General features: G+C 38.3%; 1 protein-coding gene across 1 annotated transcript; it reads right to left on the bottom strand.

Annotated features, from left to right (window-relative positions):
• Positions 1–10,827: 10,827 nt before the first annotated feature.
• Positions 10,828–18,107, bottom strand: LOC306965331 (androgen-dependent TFPI-regulating protein; the record flags this gene model as incomplete). Its single annotated transcript, XM_079559663.1, has 6 exons — positions 10,828–11,106; positions 12,284–12,435; positions 14,401–14,516; positions 14,599–14,700; positions 17,768–17,893; positions 17,955–18,107. 6 exons carry the CDS (start codon positions 18,105–18,107, stop codon positions 11,069–11,071), a joined length of 687 nt encoding a protein of 228 aa, XP_079415789.1. The 3' UTR covers positions 10,828–11,068.
• Positions 18,108–18,421: the final 314 nt, after the last annotated feature.

Raw genomic sequence — 18,421 nt, 5'->3', positions numbered from 1 at the left:
GAACCTCTGACCCTTTCAGACACGCCCCCTCCACACGCTGTCTGTGGCATCAGAGGGGAGGGGGTTCTGCTGAGGAGCAGTGGTTGGTTACTCGGCTGGTGACGAAAGCTCGGAGGCGTCTCCAGGAGGTGGGGGCGTTCCTAGGAGGACTCAGGCAAACCTATCCCTAAAATGGCTGCCATCAGAGTTTTTACAGATTACTCAAAAATACGTGAATGTGCCAAGGCAACACTTCAGGCATGTTTTTAATGAGGGAATGACATAATATCATGATGTAAAGCTTGAAAAAGTCGATTTTGCATATTTAACATAATTGTAGATATCCGGGATTCCCTCATTGACCCAAAAGATGCACAATAGGTAAATCCTTCAGCATAGTCCATGACCAAACATAGCTCGAGCTCTGTAAATGCATCCCCAAACGCTGCTCTGCTGTCGGCCACTGCTCTTGATGAGTTCCTCCGATAGCATTGAAGGATGGGTCAAAAGCAAGTCCAGACATTTAAGATTCACTCAAACGGCCATGTACTGCAGCTTGCACTCACTCTTTAACCCCTTCACTCCCACCTGAACCGAGCACATTTTCTCCAGCTTTACTCCAATCCAAAAGCTTCTGGAAAAAAGGTGTGAAAATAGCAACAAAACTGAGATGAAAACAAGTAAAATGTGAAAAAAGTGCGAAAAAATGTACAAAAAATGTACCAAAAAATGACAAAAATGGACAAAAATTTGACAAAAATATGAGAAAAATATGACGAAAAATTGAGAAAAAATTGACAAAAAAATGACAAAAATTGATAAAAATTTGACAAAAAAATGCAAATAATTTGACGAAAAAGTGACAAAAAAGTGACAAAAAAATTGACAAAAAAAATCGAAACATTTGACGAAAAAGTGACAAAAAAAATGAGATGACTGCCCAACAAAAAAAGTGATGAAAAAAAAATCTGATGATGTGAGGAAAAAAGATCAACCTAGTCTTGTACTGTAGTCTTGAACTGGAGAAAATGCTCTCGGTTCAGGCGGGAGTTAAGAGGTTAATCTTGATAAATGACTCCCTGAAAACACTTTCGTATCGCGTTAAGTCACCAATAACATACATGTCTCTTTTTTTTTGCAGATGTCAGTCAGGCAGAAAGAACACGGACAAAGCTGCGTTCACTGAACATTCCTAAGATGTGGGAGCCAGTGTGTTTAAGCCTGGTATGTACTGAATGTATGTAAAATTTGTTTAGACATACCTCAGTGCAAACATTTAATCTATCTTCTTCACTGTGACTGTATACAGGATAAAAGGCCCTCAACAAACAGCAGATCTTTAAATAGAAACAGCTTCATAGCCTTGTCCTGACTCTGACTGACGTTTTAAACTTTAATAATTTACTGCAGTCACCTGAGAATGAGCTGTTCTCTGCTCGTCATTATTCATCATCGCAGCTGCACCTCCCGCCCACTGAATCTACAGACAGTGCTTTCAGGAACAAGTTTGATTATAAAGATTACAAAACTGGTCAACATGTGGTATAGAAGCACCTTTCCCTCACCGGGTTTGTCTCGGATTTTGTGAGACGTTTTTTGTGTGTGTCCTGTTTACTGTACACAATGGTTGATTGGTCAAGTTCTGAGATGAATATGAAAAGGTTCACCTAAAGGCTGCTCGATTCATGGCAAATGTAATGGTCGCGATTATTTTCAGTGTAAATAAAACTGCAATTATTTATCAAAACGTGGAATAACTCAGCCTTGATAAATTACTGTATTCACTTGTGTAAAGAAATCAGCCCACAGTTTAGTTCAGAAATGCATAGATTTGCATGTCACTTCAATAATATATTTATATTTTTGAGAATAATAATCAAGTTTAAAGAATTACAAATGATGACTGTCTCAGTGGGTCATCGATACTATCAGGTGCTCTTCAAGGAATCACGTTCAATTAAAAGTTTTGATGAACTGAGCAGCTCTATCACAACTTTAGCTTTATTCTTTATTCTTTATTCTTTATTCTTTATTCTTTATTCTTTATTCTTTATTCTTTATTCTTTATTCTTTATTCTTTATTCTTTATTCTTTATTCTTTATTCTTTATTCTTTATTCTTTATTAGGATCCCCATTAGCTCCCACAAGTGGTTGCTAGTCTTCCTGGGGTCCTGACATAATATAAAATTACAAAACAGTTCAAATCATGCAACCATGATAGGATGCATATAGGACATTGTTACTATTGCTCACATGTACTGAGCTAATTGACCTTTTTCTTTCAGCTTGAAGTGTGGTTTACTTTTAGTGTTTCTAATATTTAAAGGAAGTGAGTTCCAGGCGTTTGTCCCTCTGTACAGAACAGCTCTTTTCATTGAGTTATTATTGGGTCTGGGAACAACCAAAGACTTTTTCGTCACTTGGCGGGTCACATATCTGTGACAAAACCTGTTTGTTTGTGAAACAAAAAAATGGGATCTCTTTCCATCAGAACTTGAAAACTTGAAGACTAAAGTAAAGGTGGTTAAGGTGCTAAGAGGAATGTTATTGTTCCAGTTGGGAAATAACTCCTCTGCATTGACTCATTCTTCGCTGCCTGTGGAACATCCCGTTAGGAGCAGTGACCGGCCACTCGTCTCCAGATCTTGGTTTGGTCAGGATGTTGTGCATTTGCTGGACTTAAAACCCACCAGGACAAGGCAGGAACTCCACAGAAAGACCAACCAAAGCAACCAAAATAAGTAAATTTGCCCAATTAAAAGAAAAATAATTTCAACACTGGGAAAAGGACCCTCTTAATTGAGATAAATGACTTAAAATCGCTTGAATGAAGGTACTTTATGTTGAGTTTGAGTCAATATGAACGTATTTAACCTCTTAACTCCCACCTGAACGAATCCCATTTTGTGACAAAAAAATGTGACAAAAATTCATCAAAAATGTGACAAAAACTAAAACAAAAATGTGACAAAAATTCAACCAAAAAGTGACAAAAATTCAACAAAAATGTGACAAAAACTTAACTAAAAAATTACAAAAACTCTAAGCTCTAAACTAAAAAAAAAACATAAAAAAGGTGACACAACACAGCAACAACGCGAGGAAAAAGATCAGTTTTGTGGGTCTTAGCTTTCAAATGAGGTGTTACACAGACCGATATAATGGCCAAAGAGGACAGAATGCATTTGGTTCAGGCGGGTGGTAAGAGGTGAAGATAAGATAAAAATGCTAATGCCAATGGAACAAGCAGAAATTCACATTTAAATATATGTCTTTTCACTTGAAATTATACCAAACAATCTGAATTAAGAAAAGATTTGCTTGTTCCTTTGGCAATAAAAGGTTCTATTTTGTCCAATACTAGACCAAACCTACTCAAGCTTTAGATCTGATCTCTTAATTCAAGTAAATTTATGTAATTTCTTCCTCAAGATGATTATCATCTTTCCAGTGAAGTCAGTGAGTCAAGTTTAAGAGCATACAAATAAATAGTGGTGGTTAAGTTACGTATAAGTCAAATGTATTCTTAGTGCCTTTGTGTTTTGTGAAGCACTTTGTGATTTTATCTGTGACATTTTCTGTCATCCACATTGTACACAGGATTTAGGGCCTGACAGAAATACAATTTTATGAGCCATCAGCTAAATGTAAGTTTATAGTATTATATCAGTGCATTACCTTTAAAAACCTGCTCCAAACTCACCTGTTACATACAAAACATATCACTCATTATCACCGTTACTGCTCTATGATTTTCTATTTGCTCCCCGATGTGAAGCGTCTTTGTGTCCTTTAAAAGTCCCATGTATTATTATTATTATGTCAAGTTTGATGGAAATTTGTGAGTTTTCATTACATTAAAGCTCTATTACAGTGATTCTAAAACTGTGACTTTATTTTTTTTTTTTTATCACAGATCATTCCATTTATGTTTTAGTAAATATTTAACATATTTTACTTTAAGCCTATCAATGATCCATTTTAGACCTGGTTCAGTCCTGATTTAACCTGATCGAGTCTTGGTGGCTTTGGAAACATGGCAAATACATCACGAGGTGTTGCTGATGATTCACTTCCAGCAATTTGAACACCGAAAATCATCCCTGTCATAAAGCTCTCATACTACGTCTTCCTTTGTTGCAGCCTGTCATTTAGGCGCATCCACGAACAACTGTATCTGCTTTTGATGCTTTGCACTTGCATCAAAGCTTGACTCACTCCGGGCGACCTACAACTTAAAAATACACCCATTTGTTTATCATCGCCCGGCCTGATCGTCACGGTGCTATTTACGTCCCCTGTCGGTTCAAATTTAGCAGAAATATCATGCAACAACAACCTGTTTTACGCACATGTTTTGCGTAACAGTTCCCTTTTGTCTCTGTAACGTCTGGCGTGAGCCTGGAAATGCTGCCCGTCCGGTGCTGCCGGTTCAGGGGGCGGCTTTTTAAAGGGTGTTTTCGACTTTGCTTTATGCAGTTGAGTCTAATACATGCGCCAAACACAAAGCACAAAGCACGAGCCAAAGGGAGGACAAGATGTTGCACCTGGTTGGAGTGAGTATGATTTTAAAAGAAGATATTTCCCTTATAATGTGAATTGTGGCAAGTTTTTGTACTGATTGATCTTTATTCTTTGTTTTAGGTCACGCTCGGTCTGCTGGTAATAATCGTATGGTTCTCAAAAGGACTCAAAGAGGTGAGTTAATGTCTTCTTTTTTACACAATTCTTTTGGCTCTTACTTAAAAATCATGTTCAAAATTAAAAGACGCAGGATTCAACTTTTAAACTTGCACCAACTTGAATGAGCAGCTCAAAAAGTAGTGGAAGTCGGAGGTTTTTGAGAGATGGATTTGGGTGTTGTGTCTGCACTAGAAACATTTACTTTTTATCCCCAACATGGGTCAAATATTGTATATTATGCAAAATATATGGAATTACCGTCATGATTAATGAAGTTTTTGTATACAATTCACTTGACAATCTTGGGGCGATTTGAAGGACAACGTTTTATTTTGCTCTGCTATTTTAACTCCCGCCTGAACCGAGAGGATCTTTTTCCTTTTTCAGATTTTTTAACCATCATTTTTTTGTTGGGTATTCAACTTATTTTTGCAACGTTTTTGTCATTTTTTTGTTATTTTTTATCACATTTTTGTAATTTCTTTGTCACATTTTGTCACATTTTTGTCATTTTTTTGTCAATTTTTTTGTCACTTTTTTGTCACATTTTTGTAATTTTTGTGGCAAATTTTTATCAAATTTTTGTAATTTTTTTTGTCAATTTCTTGTGACATTTTTGCCACTTTTTCATACATTTTTCGTAACTTTTTTTGTCAATGTTTTCTCACGTTTTTGTCACATTTCCATCATTGTTTTCGTCTCAGTTGTGTTGCTATTTTTTACAGCTTTTTTCCAGAAGCTTTTGGATTGGGGTAAAGCCAAACTGGAGAAAATGTGCTCGGTTCAGGTGGGAGTTAAGGGGTTAATAAGACAGAATCTTTTGTGAAGTTAATCTTCATCTGTTCAATGTCTTTACCTGAGAAAAAAAATAAAATAAAACAATGACGACAAGTTATTATGAGCAAAATATCAATGGAAAGTAATACAAGATAATGTGCACAGAGGAAAACATGACGTGCCAATATGAAGCCCATGTACTGTGTAATCTGGCATATATCTATGAGAACATAGATATATGCCAGCTAAATTCTTCAGTTTGAGCTGTAGTAGATTGAGAGATACTGACCTCTGCAAAAACCAGGTCTAAACCAGGACTAAGATCTAAAGTGGGGATTCTAAAATAGTGGATTGGGAACAAAAAGCTGGTCCCTGGAGCCTTTTGGATCGTGGACCTTTGCAAAAACTAGTCAGGCCTTTTGATGAAAGCTTAAAACTCTGAGAGGAAATACTGCAACTGGAAAAAGAATAATCATCTCAAGGAAGATATGACATAAATTTACTTGAATTAAAAAGTTTGGTCTACAATTGGAAAAGATAAAATGGCTTAAGATACAGGCCCCGAAGCTACAGCAATTGAGATCTTTTTTCTTTGCACTTTGAACAAGGTTTGCTCCTGGAAAGATGCATAACTATGTGTATAACTAAAATAAATGTTCACGGTCTGTGGCTAAGACGTACATGCTTGGATATGAAAAGGGCCTAAACACAAAGGAAAGGGTAAAAACTTGTCATAACTTGACGTATGTTTTATCCAACAGGGAAACCGATGCCTCAAGTCCCAGATGCCCGAGTCTTCATCCAACGCTAAAACGGTAAATTAATGTGTAACATTGCTCACCAAGTCTCTGTGTCATTCTCTAAACGGATTTAGTGCACACATGCTGTCTTATATGCGTCTGCTTTCTACACCTTTTGGCCTATTTTTACACATTTCTTGCAAACACTGTCTTTGTGGACTTCTCACTTTTAACACAAACTGCACAGAAAGCAATTGTTTGTAACAGAGCTGTCGCTGCAGCTCAGGACTGACGATTCCTCGGTCACGGCCTATTTAAAGCTCGGGAATCACCTGCGCTTTAGAGCTCTCACAAAGTAGATTGAAGAGATTGCGTTTAAAGTGTTCTTGTCAGTCTGGTGATTCGTGATATACTGTATGGAAAAGCAAAGGAACTGACACTTCTGGTTTAAACTGCTTCCTTGCAAGTGTGGAAATTTCCAAGCAAGTCCTGTGTGGAAAATTTACCTGTTGTTGAAATGCTGTGTCCGTCCATGTGATCATTGCTCATCAGCTCACATGACAAACACTGGTGGCATTTTCCGGGCTGTTTTCCGCAACGAAGATTTCATAACTTCTCAGAACTGAGTTTTTAAAATGAAGTTCAGAAATATAGATGAATATAATAAATATAAGTAGGTTTATCTTTCTCCTTTTACAAATCATGATGTGATTTGATCAATGTATTTATGTATAACTTCATCTTCCTCTTAAAGCTTGTGCAGGTCTTCAACTTTAGTATAACTGACCACTGATTCACAACCTATTGGCTCTAGACACTTATGTTTTTCATTGTATAGATCAGGGGTAGGCAACGTCAGGCCCTCCATCATCAAACTCTGGCCCTCGAGATGATTTTGAGAAATATTATGACCCAAATCAGAGGTCAAATGCCTGTTAAAGTACTCTAGAAATGTTAAAAATACTGTCAATTCCTTCAAATGTCTTAGCAGAGCACCCTTTTAGGCCATAATCCTAAAAGAATACTCATCAATGGGTAGAACTGAATTTAAATCTACTTGAATTAAGAGATTAAAGCTAAAGTTGGAGTCGATTTGGTCTGGCCAAAAAATTAAAAAAAAACTATTCTTACCAGTGGAAAAATCTGGATTATTTTGTATATTTTCAAGTGGATAATAAATAATTTCCACAGTAAGTTTTTTTATTTGATTTCCAGTGGGATTTCTATTTGTTCCATTGGCATTAGCGTTTTTTATCTGATCTTAGATTAGTTCAAACCGACTCAAATTTAACATAAAAAAAACCTTTATTCGCGTGATTTTAAGTAATTTATCTAATTTAAGATGGACATTTTTACAGTGTATATGATATACAACACTGGCATATGTAGAAAAGTGATGCTTTACTTCAATTGCTTCAAATTTGAGGGTTCGGCCCTTGGTCTTTTGATGATGAAGAAAACCGGCCCTTCACCGAGCAAACTTGCCCACCCCTGGTATAGATAGACAACATTTAAAGAATTCTTAATGAAAGATAAAATGCAGACTTCATTGTCAACTCTTGTTTCAAAGTCAAACAAAACCTACCTGGGATTTCAACTTTGTGATTTTGTGCAGACACCTTCCACAATGGTGCTGCCTTTACTATGCCTGTTTGAATGATGACACCCGGATAGTGTGGCATTCTGTACGTGGCATATTTCTCAAGCTATTTTTATCGGAGCAGTTGAGAGCACACCCAGAGTTGGTGGAGCAGTCGGGAGCAGTGCCAAGTGACATTATTAAACCACATCCTTAAATTCTTAACCCACGCCTTAACCAAATGCTTTTCTCCGGTTCGGCTTTACCCAGATCTACAAGGTTACAGCCTATAGGCCAGAGTCGCACCTCATTTGAAAGCTAAGGCATACAAAACTGATCCAAACGAAGCTTTTTAGTCACATTGTTGCTGCACTGTCCTCCATTTTTGAATTGCTTCTTTCTCGCTTTTCTGTTGCTCTTTTGTGTGTGTTTTATGTGTGTGTGTTTTTGTTGCTTTATCTGTGTTTTTTAATAGATCTTTTTTCTCACGTTTGTGTCACTCTTTTGCTGCTATTTTGACACTTTTTTCAAGAACCTTTTTGATTTGGGTAAAGCCAAACTGGAGTGCAGCTTTACCTCAATCCTGTAGGCCAGTGTAACACCTCATTTGAAAACTAAATTGATCTTTTTCCTCACATCATCAGATTTTTTTCATCACTTTTTTTGTTGGGCAGTCATCTCATTTTTGTCAAATTTTCGTGACTTTTTTGTCACTTTTTCATCAAATTATTCGCATTTTTTTTGACAAATTCTTATCACTTTTTCGTCCATTTTTTCCTCAATTTTCTGTTAATTTTTTGTCCATTTTTGTCATTTTTTTAAAACATTTTTTGTAAATTTTTTGTCACTTTTTCGTTAATTTTTTCTCACTTTTTTCACATTTTCCTCCTTGTTTTCACCTCAGTTTTGTTGCTATTGTCACACCTTTTTTCCAGAAGCTTTTGGATTGGGGTAAAGCTGGAGAAAATGTGCTCGGTTCAGGTGGGAGTTAAGGGGTTAAGTAAATAGACGTATCGGCTACAAATAGCATTACGAGTTAGCTATATGTCAAACTTACAAATTTAAATCCATTCGCGTCAGGACGTTCTGGATCTTTTCTTACAGTAGAAAATGTGATGAGTGCGTATGGTGGCTCCATATACAACACTGTGAGGTTCCTTTATTGCACTCGTGAATAGAGCAAAACTCTTCCATAGACTGACTAAGCCCACATGGACAGTCGCACTGCAATGGAGAATGAATGCGAACACATCACCGTAAAACCACTTTAACCTCTTAACTCCCGCCTGAACCGAGAGGAGCTTTTTCCTCACGTCATCAGATTTTTTTCCCATCATTTTTTTGTTGGGTAGTCAACTCATTTTTGTAACTTTTTGGTCATTCTTTATCACATTTTTGTAATATTTTTTGTCACATTTTTTGTCAATTTTTTGTCATTTTTTCGTCATTTTTTTAATCAATATTTTGTCATTTTTTGTCACATTTTTGTCATTTTTTTGTCAAATTTTTATCTAATTTTTGTCACATTTTTGTCATTTCTTCGTCAATTTTTTGTCAATTTCTTGTGACATTTTTGCCACTTTTTCATACATTTTGTTTTCGTCTCAGTTTTGTCGCTATTTTCACAGCTTTTTTCCCAGAAGCTTTTGGACTGGGGTAAAGCCAAACTGGATAAAATGTGCTTGGTTCAGGTGGGAGTTAAGGGGTTAAGCGATGTAATAGTCACTAAATAGCCGGTTGTTCTACAATGAGTGTGGTTTTAATGGGCTTTGTGAACTTTGACCAGAACATTACCACGCATGCGTCCTGACAATGCTGATTTGGGTTATTATCTAAATGAATACAGTATGAGGGTGCACACATGCATTTCCAATAATTCAAATGTGAGAAGCGTTTTTATAAAGCCTTGTTATAGCTTTTATTTCCATTGAGCTTTATTATAAAGTCTGCCTTCTGTCCTCCACATCCAAACTGGTGGTACGTTTGCATATGATTTGAAAAACCATCTAGATTTCATAATATCTCAAGTGTCAGCTTTCCATAGCTTCAAAAATGCAAATTTATATGAAAAAAGAGGAGTGGAGAGAGTTTCTGTTTTCTATTAATACTATGGACCAGGATTCTGTGTCCTTAACCCCCTAACTCCCACCTGAACCGAGCACATTTTCTCCAGCTTTACCCCAATCCAAAAGCTTCTGGAAAAAAGGTGTGAAAATAGCGACAAAACTGAGACAAAAACAATGATGAAAATGTGACAAAAAAGTGAGAAAAGTTTGACAAAAAAGTGACGAAAAATGTATGAAAAAGTGGCAAAAATGTCACAAGAAATTGACAAAAAAATGACAAAAAAAATGACAAAAAAAATGACAAAAAATTACAAAAATGTGACAAAAATTGGATAAAAAATGGACAAAAAAATGACACAAAAATGACACAAAAAAGTGATAGAAAATTGACAAAAATGACAAAAAATATGACAAAAAATGACAAAAAATGACAAACAAAAAAATACAAAAATGTGACAAAAATTTGATAAAAAATGGACGAAAAAATTACCAAAAAAATGAGTTACAAAAATGAGTTGAATACCCAACAAAAAAATGATGGAAAAAAAATCTGATGACGTGAGGAAAAAGATCCTCTCGGTTCAGGCGGGAGATAAGAGGTTAACAAAGCTTGAAAGAATGAGTGAATGAGTAGTGCACTTTATAAACGCTTTTGAATCCTTTTATTATGTGCCTTTTTATTTACAAAACCATCACACAAATGCTTTCAATGGACACACTTTAATCTGCGTGCGCTTTCTCTCCCGCAGAAGCCTTTGAGTGACGAGGATGTGCATCTCTTGGCCCGGGTGCTGTCCCTCGGTTTGGTCGACGCCGATCCAAACTACCTCCACCATCTCAAAGGCTACAGGGACCTGCACGTTACCTGAGACGCCTCTCCAGTACTTTCCTTTACAACTTCACTGTCCCGAGTCCTGTCACGGAAAAAAATCCCCCCTGATTCTCTCTCGGGGACTTTCAAAAAAACGGCAGCGGCGGAAAGCGGTCAAAGCATCGCAATCGTTCAATGATGCACTTGAACGCACTCGAATGAAGGAGAAAAAAATGCTTTCAAAAGTCTGCTTTGCAAGAGGGTGTAGATTTCCTTATTGTCGGTGGAATTTGCTGATACAGCTTCTTGCAGTTCACCCGCACAGTGTGATCGCACAGACGGTGAGCTTTGTCTTCTTTTGTTTTGCAAATATGCTGCAAGTCCTTTGTGCTGTCATGTGATGTTACTGAGATATGGTAGACTGCGGTGGCCTTATCGTGATGTTGCTGTCATCTGTTCAATGTCTTTACCTGGGAACACAAAAGAAAGAAAGAAAACAATGACGAGAAATTATTATGAGCAAAATGGAAAGTAATACAACATTGTGTGCACAGAGGAAAACATGACATGCCGATATGAAGCCCATGTACTGTGTAATCTGGCATATATCTATTAGAACAGTGCTAAATTCTTCAGTTTGAGCTGTAGTAGATTGAGAGATACTGACCTCTGCAAAAAAACAGGACTAAACCTGGACTAAGATCTAAAGTGGGGATTCTAAAATTGTGGATTGGGAACAAAAAGCTGGTCCCTGGAGCATTTGGAGCATCAAACACTAGTCAGCTCAGAGCTTAAAACTCTGAGAGGAAATACTGCAACTGGACAAATAATAACCATCTTAAGGAAGATATGACATAAATTTACTTGAATAAAGAGATATAATCAAAAGATTGAGTACATTTGGTCTAGTTGAGACCATTTTACCATTTAGTGTTGGATAAGATAAAACGGCTTAAGATTCAGGCCCCAAAGCTACAGCAATTGAGAACTTAGTAATACCTTTACTTTGTTTTTTTGGTAGGTTTAGACATAATTTAATCCAGAGGTTCAGGCCGCAAACTCCAAAATCTCCAGCTGAAGAACTGAATTGTGAAATATACTATAGTTAGCACTTTCTTCTACCTTTGTTGACTGGCCTAATTCTGTATTGCTTTCAATCAAAAATGCTATTACAAAATATTGCCTTGTGAACATTTTTTTTTTTTTGGACCTTGGGCTAGCCTTTATTGGTACCTGGAAGGTCAAATATTTTATGGTGTGAGACATTTGTGAACCACTGCTTTAAACTCCACCTTTTTATTTATATGTTTGCTTTATTGTTTTTATTGTGCTTTTGTGCTACTGTGAGCAGGTAAATCCCCCTATGGATCAATAAAGCCTATATTAAGTACAATGCTTGATTTCTGTAGTTATTCTCAACTATACTTAAAGGGGCTAGATGCAATTTTGCCATTTTATACTCACTACTGCCACCTCAGGTCATTAACTAACTGCAGTTTCTATATTAAGCTCGTGTATGACGGCAATTCGGACCCGAAGTAACAACTTTTCGAGTGACAGTGCAGGATTTCAGAGGCAGTTGTGGTGAACAGGTCACATTAGGACGTATTTAACTCCCTTTAAGGGTTCACTTTGTTCTTCACTTACCCCATAGTTTTGCGTTGAGTTTCTCTCCGATCACGTACAGTGCTGCCACCACAGTCATGTTGAAGAGGAAAAACCCCACCAGTCCCACGCCACTGAAGTGCTTGAGGAGGGGATAGACCCAGATCCCGACCGACAGGTAGACCCAAATGATCCTGTCAGACCAGACCAGAGCAGGACATCATAAGTCACTCATGTATCTGCAGTTTGCATCAGAGCGTTGTGTACTGAACTAAACTGGTTTGTCCTGTGCAAAGTGTCAACCTCTGCAGACAGTTCAAAATCGCAAGAAATAGAAATACTTGACACATTACTTTGCGTTTATTGAGTCCATTTGAGTGTGTTTCATTGAGAGCATTACTGTGCGTGCTGTGGCTTGCAGCAGCTGGAAAAGAGGAGACATTTTCGGATTCCCTGAAGAGTTCACCTGAAGCACAAAGCTGTGCGTGCCATCGACAGATCTAGTGTTATGAAATCACTGGGTGTGAAGCAATTTGTACAGGGCAGGGCTGGGAAGAAGTAATGTGAAGATGTGCAGCATAGATTTGGACACAGTATTTCGTTCTATTGTCTTATGGTCAACATGAAGATACTTGAAATCAGATTGTAAGGATTTCATGTTACCTAATACTTCTTTTTTCAGATCATTACAGCAATAAATTAATAACTAGAAGAGTTTAAATGGATTGAATTCAGAATATTAATCTCAAATAGAGTTGTTATGAGCTGTGTAAATAACCTAGACTGGCCCTGCTCTGGTGGGTCGGGACCAATGGGCGAGGAAAGCCCTTCTCTTTGGTCCTCATGGTGGGGAGCTGACATTGCTGTAATACCACCCCCTGGAGGCCAGAGGCGACTCCAAAAGACACTTGGTAAACAGGATTCCAATGGTGACTCTACACCTTCCTATCACTGCTTAAAGGAATAGGCCACCGTTTTTACATACTGAGATATGTTCTTACCTTATCTTTGATGAGTTCTTTAGGACCTGTCTGATCTTCACCCGTGCCTTCAATCACGTAAACACAGCGCAGACGGCGTTAGCATTTAGCCTCTCCCTCTCTCCACTATAGCTCCAAAAACTGGTCAAGATAGAAGCTACCAAGCTCCTCCACGTTTTCCCTATTTAGATATGGTTACGTGAAGTATTACACTACAAAGTATAATTACGCAAAATTAAACAATGCAGATTTTCTAAGCGGATAAAAGGGGGGACTATATTGTAAGGCGTAATAATACCAGGAGTAATTTGGCATCCGCACAGTAAAGTGAAGATTACAGCGCGGATTTCGAACTACTATTATTATACGTGGAGGAGCTTGGTAGCTTCTATCTTGACCTGTTTTGGAGCTATAGTGGAGAGAGGGAGAGGCTAAATGCTAACGCCGTCTGCGCTGTGTTTACGTGATTGAAGGCACGGGGGAAGACCAGACAGGTCCTAAAGAACTCGTCAAAGCTAAGGTAAGGACATATCTCAGTATGTAAAAACGGTGGCCTATTCCTTTAAGAGTCTGGCTCCAAAGAGTTTTATTTTTCCTAAAACTTGATATGACCCATGTGAAAACACTGGGGTAGGAATCATATTTTTAACCATGCTGGTTTTTGTACACTAAAAAGTGGAAGCCTAAATCTATGATTGACAGGCTCTAGAGCTCTGTTTAGGCTTGTAGCTGCTCCGCTGTTTTGCCCTCTTAAGGAGCAGGCTTCGTAGGAGGAGATTGAGCAGCCATGTTAATTTCACAGACCACTCGGGATCATTACTCTGCATGGGGCTGAATGGAACACCCGATATCTCTTCTGTCTTATCTATGGTCGGGACCCAACAGTGGGTTGACCATGACCATGAAAATTACTTTCAGCATTTACAGGACAAGTACAAAAACACTAACCGAGTCTGTTAAAATGACTGCTCTTTTATTACAACTTTATGGGTTTCAAATAAATGCTTCGCGGTTCTTCATCTTTGGGCATTGATCACTGGCCGAGATTATTGGACTTGTTCCAGGATGTATGAATAATGTAAACTAGCCAAGACAAAATAAATATTCAGAGATCAAGTGCTTTTACTCATCCGTAATACTTATATTTAGAGAGTATATATTATCTGACTTTGAACTTACCACGACAAGTAGGTCACGCCCACAAAGCTCAGCGCGGCCACGGCCTGTTTGGTCTGAGGGTAAACGTGCGGCTGCAACAAAACCTCTGCTAATAAAATGGGCAGGACCAGCGTGTGCTGTGGAGACAAGGAGAACGATGTTGAAACAGGTGCAGAATATTAGATAAATGCAGTACGTTTGATTTTGAAGTGCACGGACCATGGCGTGGTTCATCCAGGGAGGGAAGAACGTGTCAATCGAGGCCGGATAAACCAACTCTCTGTCGTAGGCGAAAATGGACCAGAACAGCAGGACGACAAACTAAAACAGAATAAATGAATACATGAACAAACTAGCAATAAAGACTGAGTGAAAGAAAAGTTCATGCCATCTTTAGGAAACAAATGATCTGCTGAGGAGCTTTTTTGCCGTATTTGTGACTTTTAATTGGCCTTGTCATGTTGTTTTTTGTCCCTGCAGGGAAATGTGACCTTTGCATTTTACACATCCTTAAACCAGTCCCTGAAGGCAGCCTGTCTGGAGCAGAGGAGGGAGGGGCCATAGTGCCGTGCAGATCGTGAGCCAGGTTTGGACATGAATAATAGCTGGAGGATTATGGAATCAATGGGGGAAAACTGGAGTGCCTGAATGAAACCCACCCGAGCAAGAGGGGAACGTACACAAAAAAAAGACCAAACCTAACCCAGGAATCTAACTCACAATGAGAGTTTTTGCCACTCAGACACCAAGATCAAGGTTATTCCCCAGAGGGTGTTTTTACCTTTTAAGACAGGTGTGAACATGCACGCACTTATGGTTGCATAAAGATGGACATTTAAAGAGACTAGATGCTAGTTGGTCATTTTTATGCTCAATACTGCCACCTCAGGTCGTACGCGTAGCTGCAGTTTCTATATTAAGCTCGTGCATGACGGCAATTCAGAGCCGAATTAACAACTTTTCGAGTGACAGTGGAGGCAGTTGTGGTGAAAAGACCTGGACTCATTCTACACATGAGGGCTCCTTCCGAAACCATCAAATTGCTAAGAGCTCTGACGCCAAACCGGAAGTGCGTCAGCGTCCGCCATGGCAAGTTGCTTCCGAATTGGTCTGTCAGTTAGGAAGTAGTTAGGAAAAGGAGCCTTGATGCTAACTATCATAGCCACTTTAGCATAGGGACCTCTGATGCTAACTAACCGGTGATTAGGAGCTATGTGCCATCCCACAAGCCACTGCGCCAATCCCCCCACCCCCCTCGGCCCCTCCCTCGAGTGATTCATGCGCAACCACTGTTGATTGACAGGAGCACATTTAATAATAAAAATAATAATAATTAAAAATTAAGATTGTGCACAAGCCAAACTTTATAAAAGTGACAAAATCCATGTTGTCGTCCCCACAGCTCAGTCACATGTCAGTGTTAAAGAGGAAACTCAGGAAACAGATTAAATGCTTTTGTTTTCATTTAGTAGAAACTTAAGCCACATGGATCATTTGCATAATGTAGCTTTATGAAACAGCTGTTGAAAGGGAAATGTATGGATCATTTGGATTTATTTTTCTCCTTAAATGTCTTTGTTTGGACACAATGTTGTTGTTGGACACTATACACTAGGGGGCGACATGCGCTTTTGTTTGGCCTCACTCCACCAATAACTTTAAAGAAGAAGAAAAACAGCTGTTGGTGATGTCACTTCCCTTTCCCCTGTTTAAGGACGGACGGATTGTGCAAATTCTGCTGAAGGTCTAGTTCACTCACTGCATAGAGGTCTAACAGTCGACCCCATGAAAGGTTAAGGAGTTAGTTGCTAGTGTTAGTGCTTAGAGGCTACAATTTGATGGTTTCAGACGCAGCCTAGGACATTGCTGGACTAATTATATTTGGTCATGTGTTTGTTCCTCAAAGAAAAAGCTTTGAATAGACAAGATAGCCTTTCTTGATCTCACAGTGGAGAATTTCACTTGTTACTTTCAGCTCTCAGAAACACTCAGGGTGCGCAGAATAGACAACAACAATTACAAGACTACCAACAACTTTAAGGGGGCAAAAAGTATACACAGTAAAAGAAATAATAATAAACAGACTGTAATAAATAAAATGTCAGTAGTGCAGGTTTACAGTCATAGTGGTTGAGTGGTTGATAAAATCTGAATCGTATTGCTGTTGAACAAAAAAAAAAGTCACTACTGAATATGTATTGCGCGAGGGTGATTAATAAAGATGAATGAGGGGTAGGCACACATAAGCTCGGCTTCGGCCTATAGTCCTTTTGAGCCTTAATGTGATGAAATGTTTAACTACTGTAAAAATATGAATGTAAACAGCTCAAATAAACAGCTCAATCAATCAATAGATGTCATGGAACAACTAGCACATATCAAAGGCATTAACACTGATGTTTAAAGTATAAGAGTTCTGCAAAAACAGCTCCGTTTCAATTTATTTTTTGTTCAGAAACGTTTGGATTCTCGTTACTGTAGTCTATAAGTGACACTTGTGAAACTAGAGCTGTGTGGGTTTGATTAAGAGCAATGACAGAGCAGACTTGTACAGAAAGAGAAAATCATAAGCTTATGATTTTTATTTTTCCCATGACAGTCGTCTGTTTTTCATATGGATATTGGGGAAAGCATCCCGTGAACATTTGACTATTGAATCTGTGAATGATCATATAGTGGTAGTTGAAAAAGCTGAGCAAATTCAGTGGGGCATGGAGGAATGGACTGTAGGAAGTAAAGCTTTAAATATTTACTGTACATGCTGATATGGGAACTGACCATTTTAATTGAGATGTAAGGGAAAGATGGCACAAACACAAAAGGCCAATGAAAACATGGGACATTATCTACATATATTAGTGGAACAGAGGCTTAAAACAACCAAAGAGGTACATGTGATCACCCACACTGCAAAAAAGTATTTAACTAGATCAGTATAAACATCTCAATTTGAGCATAATAATCCACATTTTAGTTGTTTTGACTAGTAAGAAGTTCTTGGGCATTTTTCCTAGATTATTTCGCTTGTTCTGAGATGTTTCTGACTCGTTTCGATACATTTCGTCCTTGTTTCAGGTAATTTTCTTTGCCAATGGGGTAAGAAAATTGGTCTTATCTCATTGGCAATTTTACTTTCTTATTTCAAGCGAGATTTACCCTAGAACTGGTCTGAAATGTCCTCAAACAAGCAAAGTAAACTTGGTCCGATCAGGAAAAGTGTCTAAATGAGTGAAAACCGCTCAAAACAAGATACATTTCCTCAATTCAAGTCATTTAAGCCAATGCTTGATATTTACTTTTTGTAGTGCATATGGTAATCTGGATACACTCCTGTACTTCAGACACTGTATATAAGTTGAAGTGTGTAAGGCTAAATGTCCACACTCACCATTCCCACTGGAAACCCGAACACAGCGAAGAGCAGGTCTTTACATTTCCTCAAAGAGCTCTGAGACTTTTTCTCATCCTGGAGGTCTGTGGCTGCAGCCAGGCCAAAGAAAGTCATCTGCAACAACTGTAACATGCAACACAGCATTACAAACAACATTTATGCAAGGATTCTCAGTTTGACTCACCAGATTTAAGAACGTGAGGTATTTCCATGGCCCGCCGTACACAAAAATCCCCGGTGGCAACTCCTCTCCATCTTTGGCTGCCATACTTTGCACGACAAACGCGTACCAGCTGAAAACCAAAACATGGAACGCGGTCTTCAGGTTTAAAGCCATTTTCAAAGCAAAACTCCTACAATCACTAAGGGTCTAGTTGCTACGACTGTTTCCAGAGCCGGTAAATGAAGATTTGTGCAGCTCAAAGCCTTTATATCTGGTCCACTTGCTTTGAAACAGAAAGGTCACTTAAAAACAAGGGAGCACTGTTGAATGTGAATGGAGCGGCTCTTTCATAATCTGTACAGTGTTACATGTGACTGTTACGCTACAATGAGATTAACTAGTTAAGCAAGACATAGGAAAAAGAGAGAGAGGGAGCAAGAGAGTGTAGACAGGGGAAACTAATTAAAGAGATACACTTTAATCAGGTG

The sequence above is a fragment of the Gobius niger genome, assembly GCF_951799975.1.
Source record: "Gobius niger genome assembly, chromosome: 7".
NCBI lineage: Eukaryota > Metazoa > Chordata > Actinopteri > Gobiiformes > Gobiidae > Gobius > Gobius niger.
Note: the sequence above shows the minus strand (reverse complement) of the source record. Positions and strands in the feature narration are given on the sequence as shown.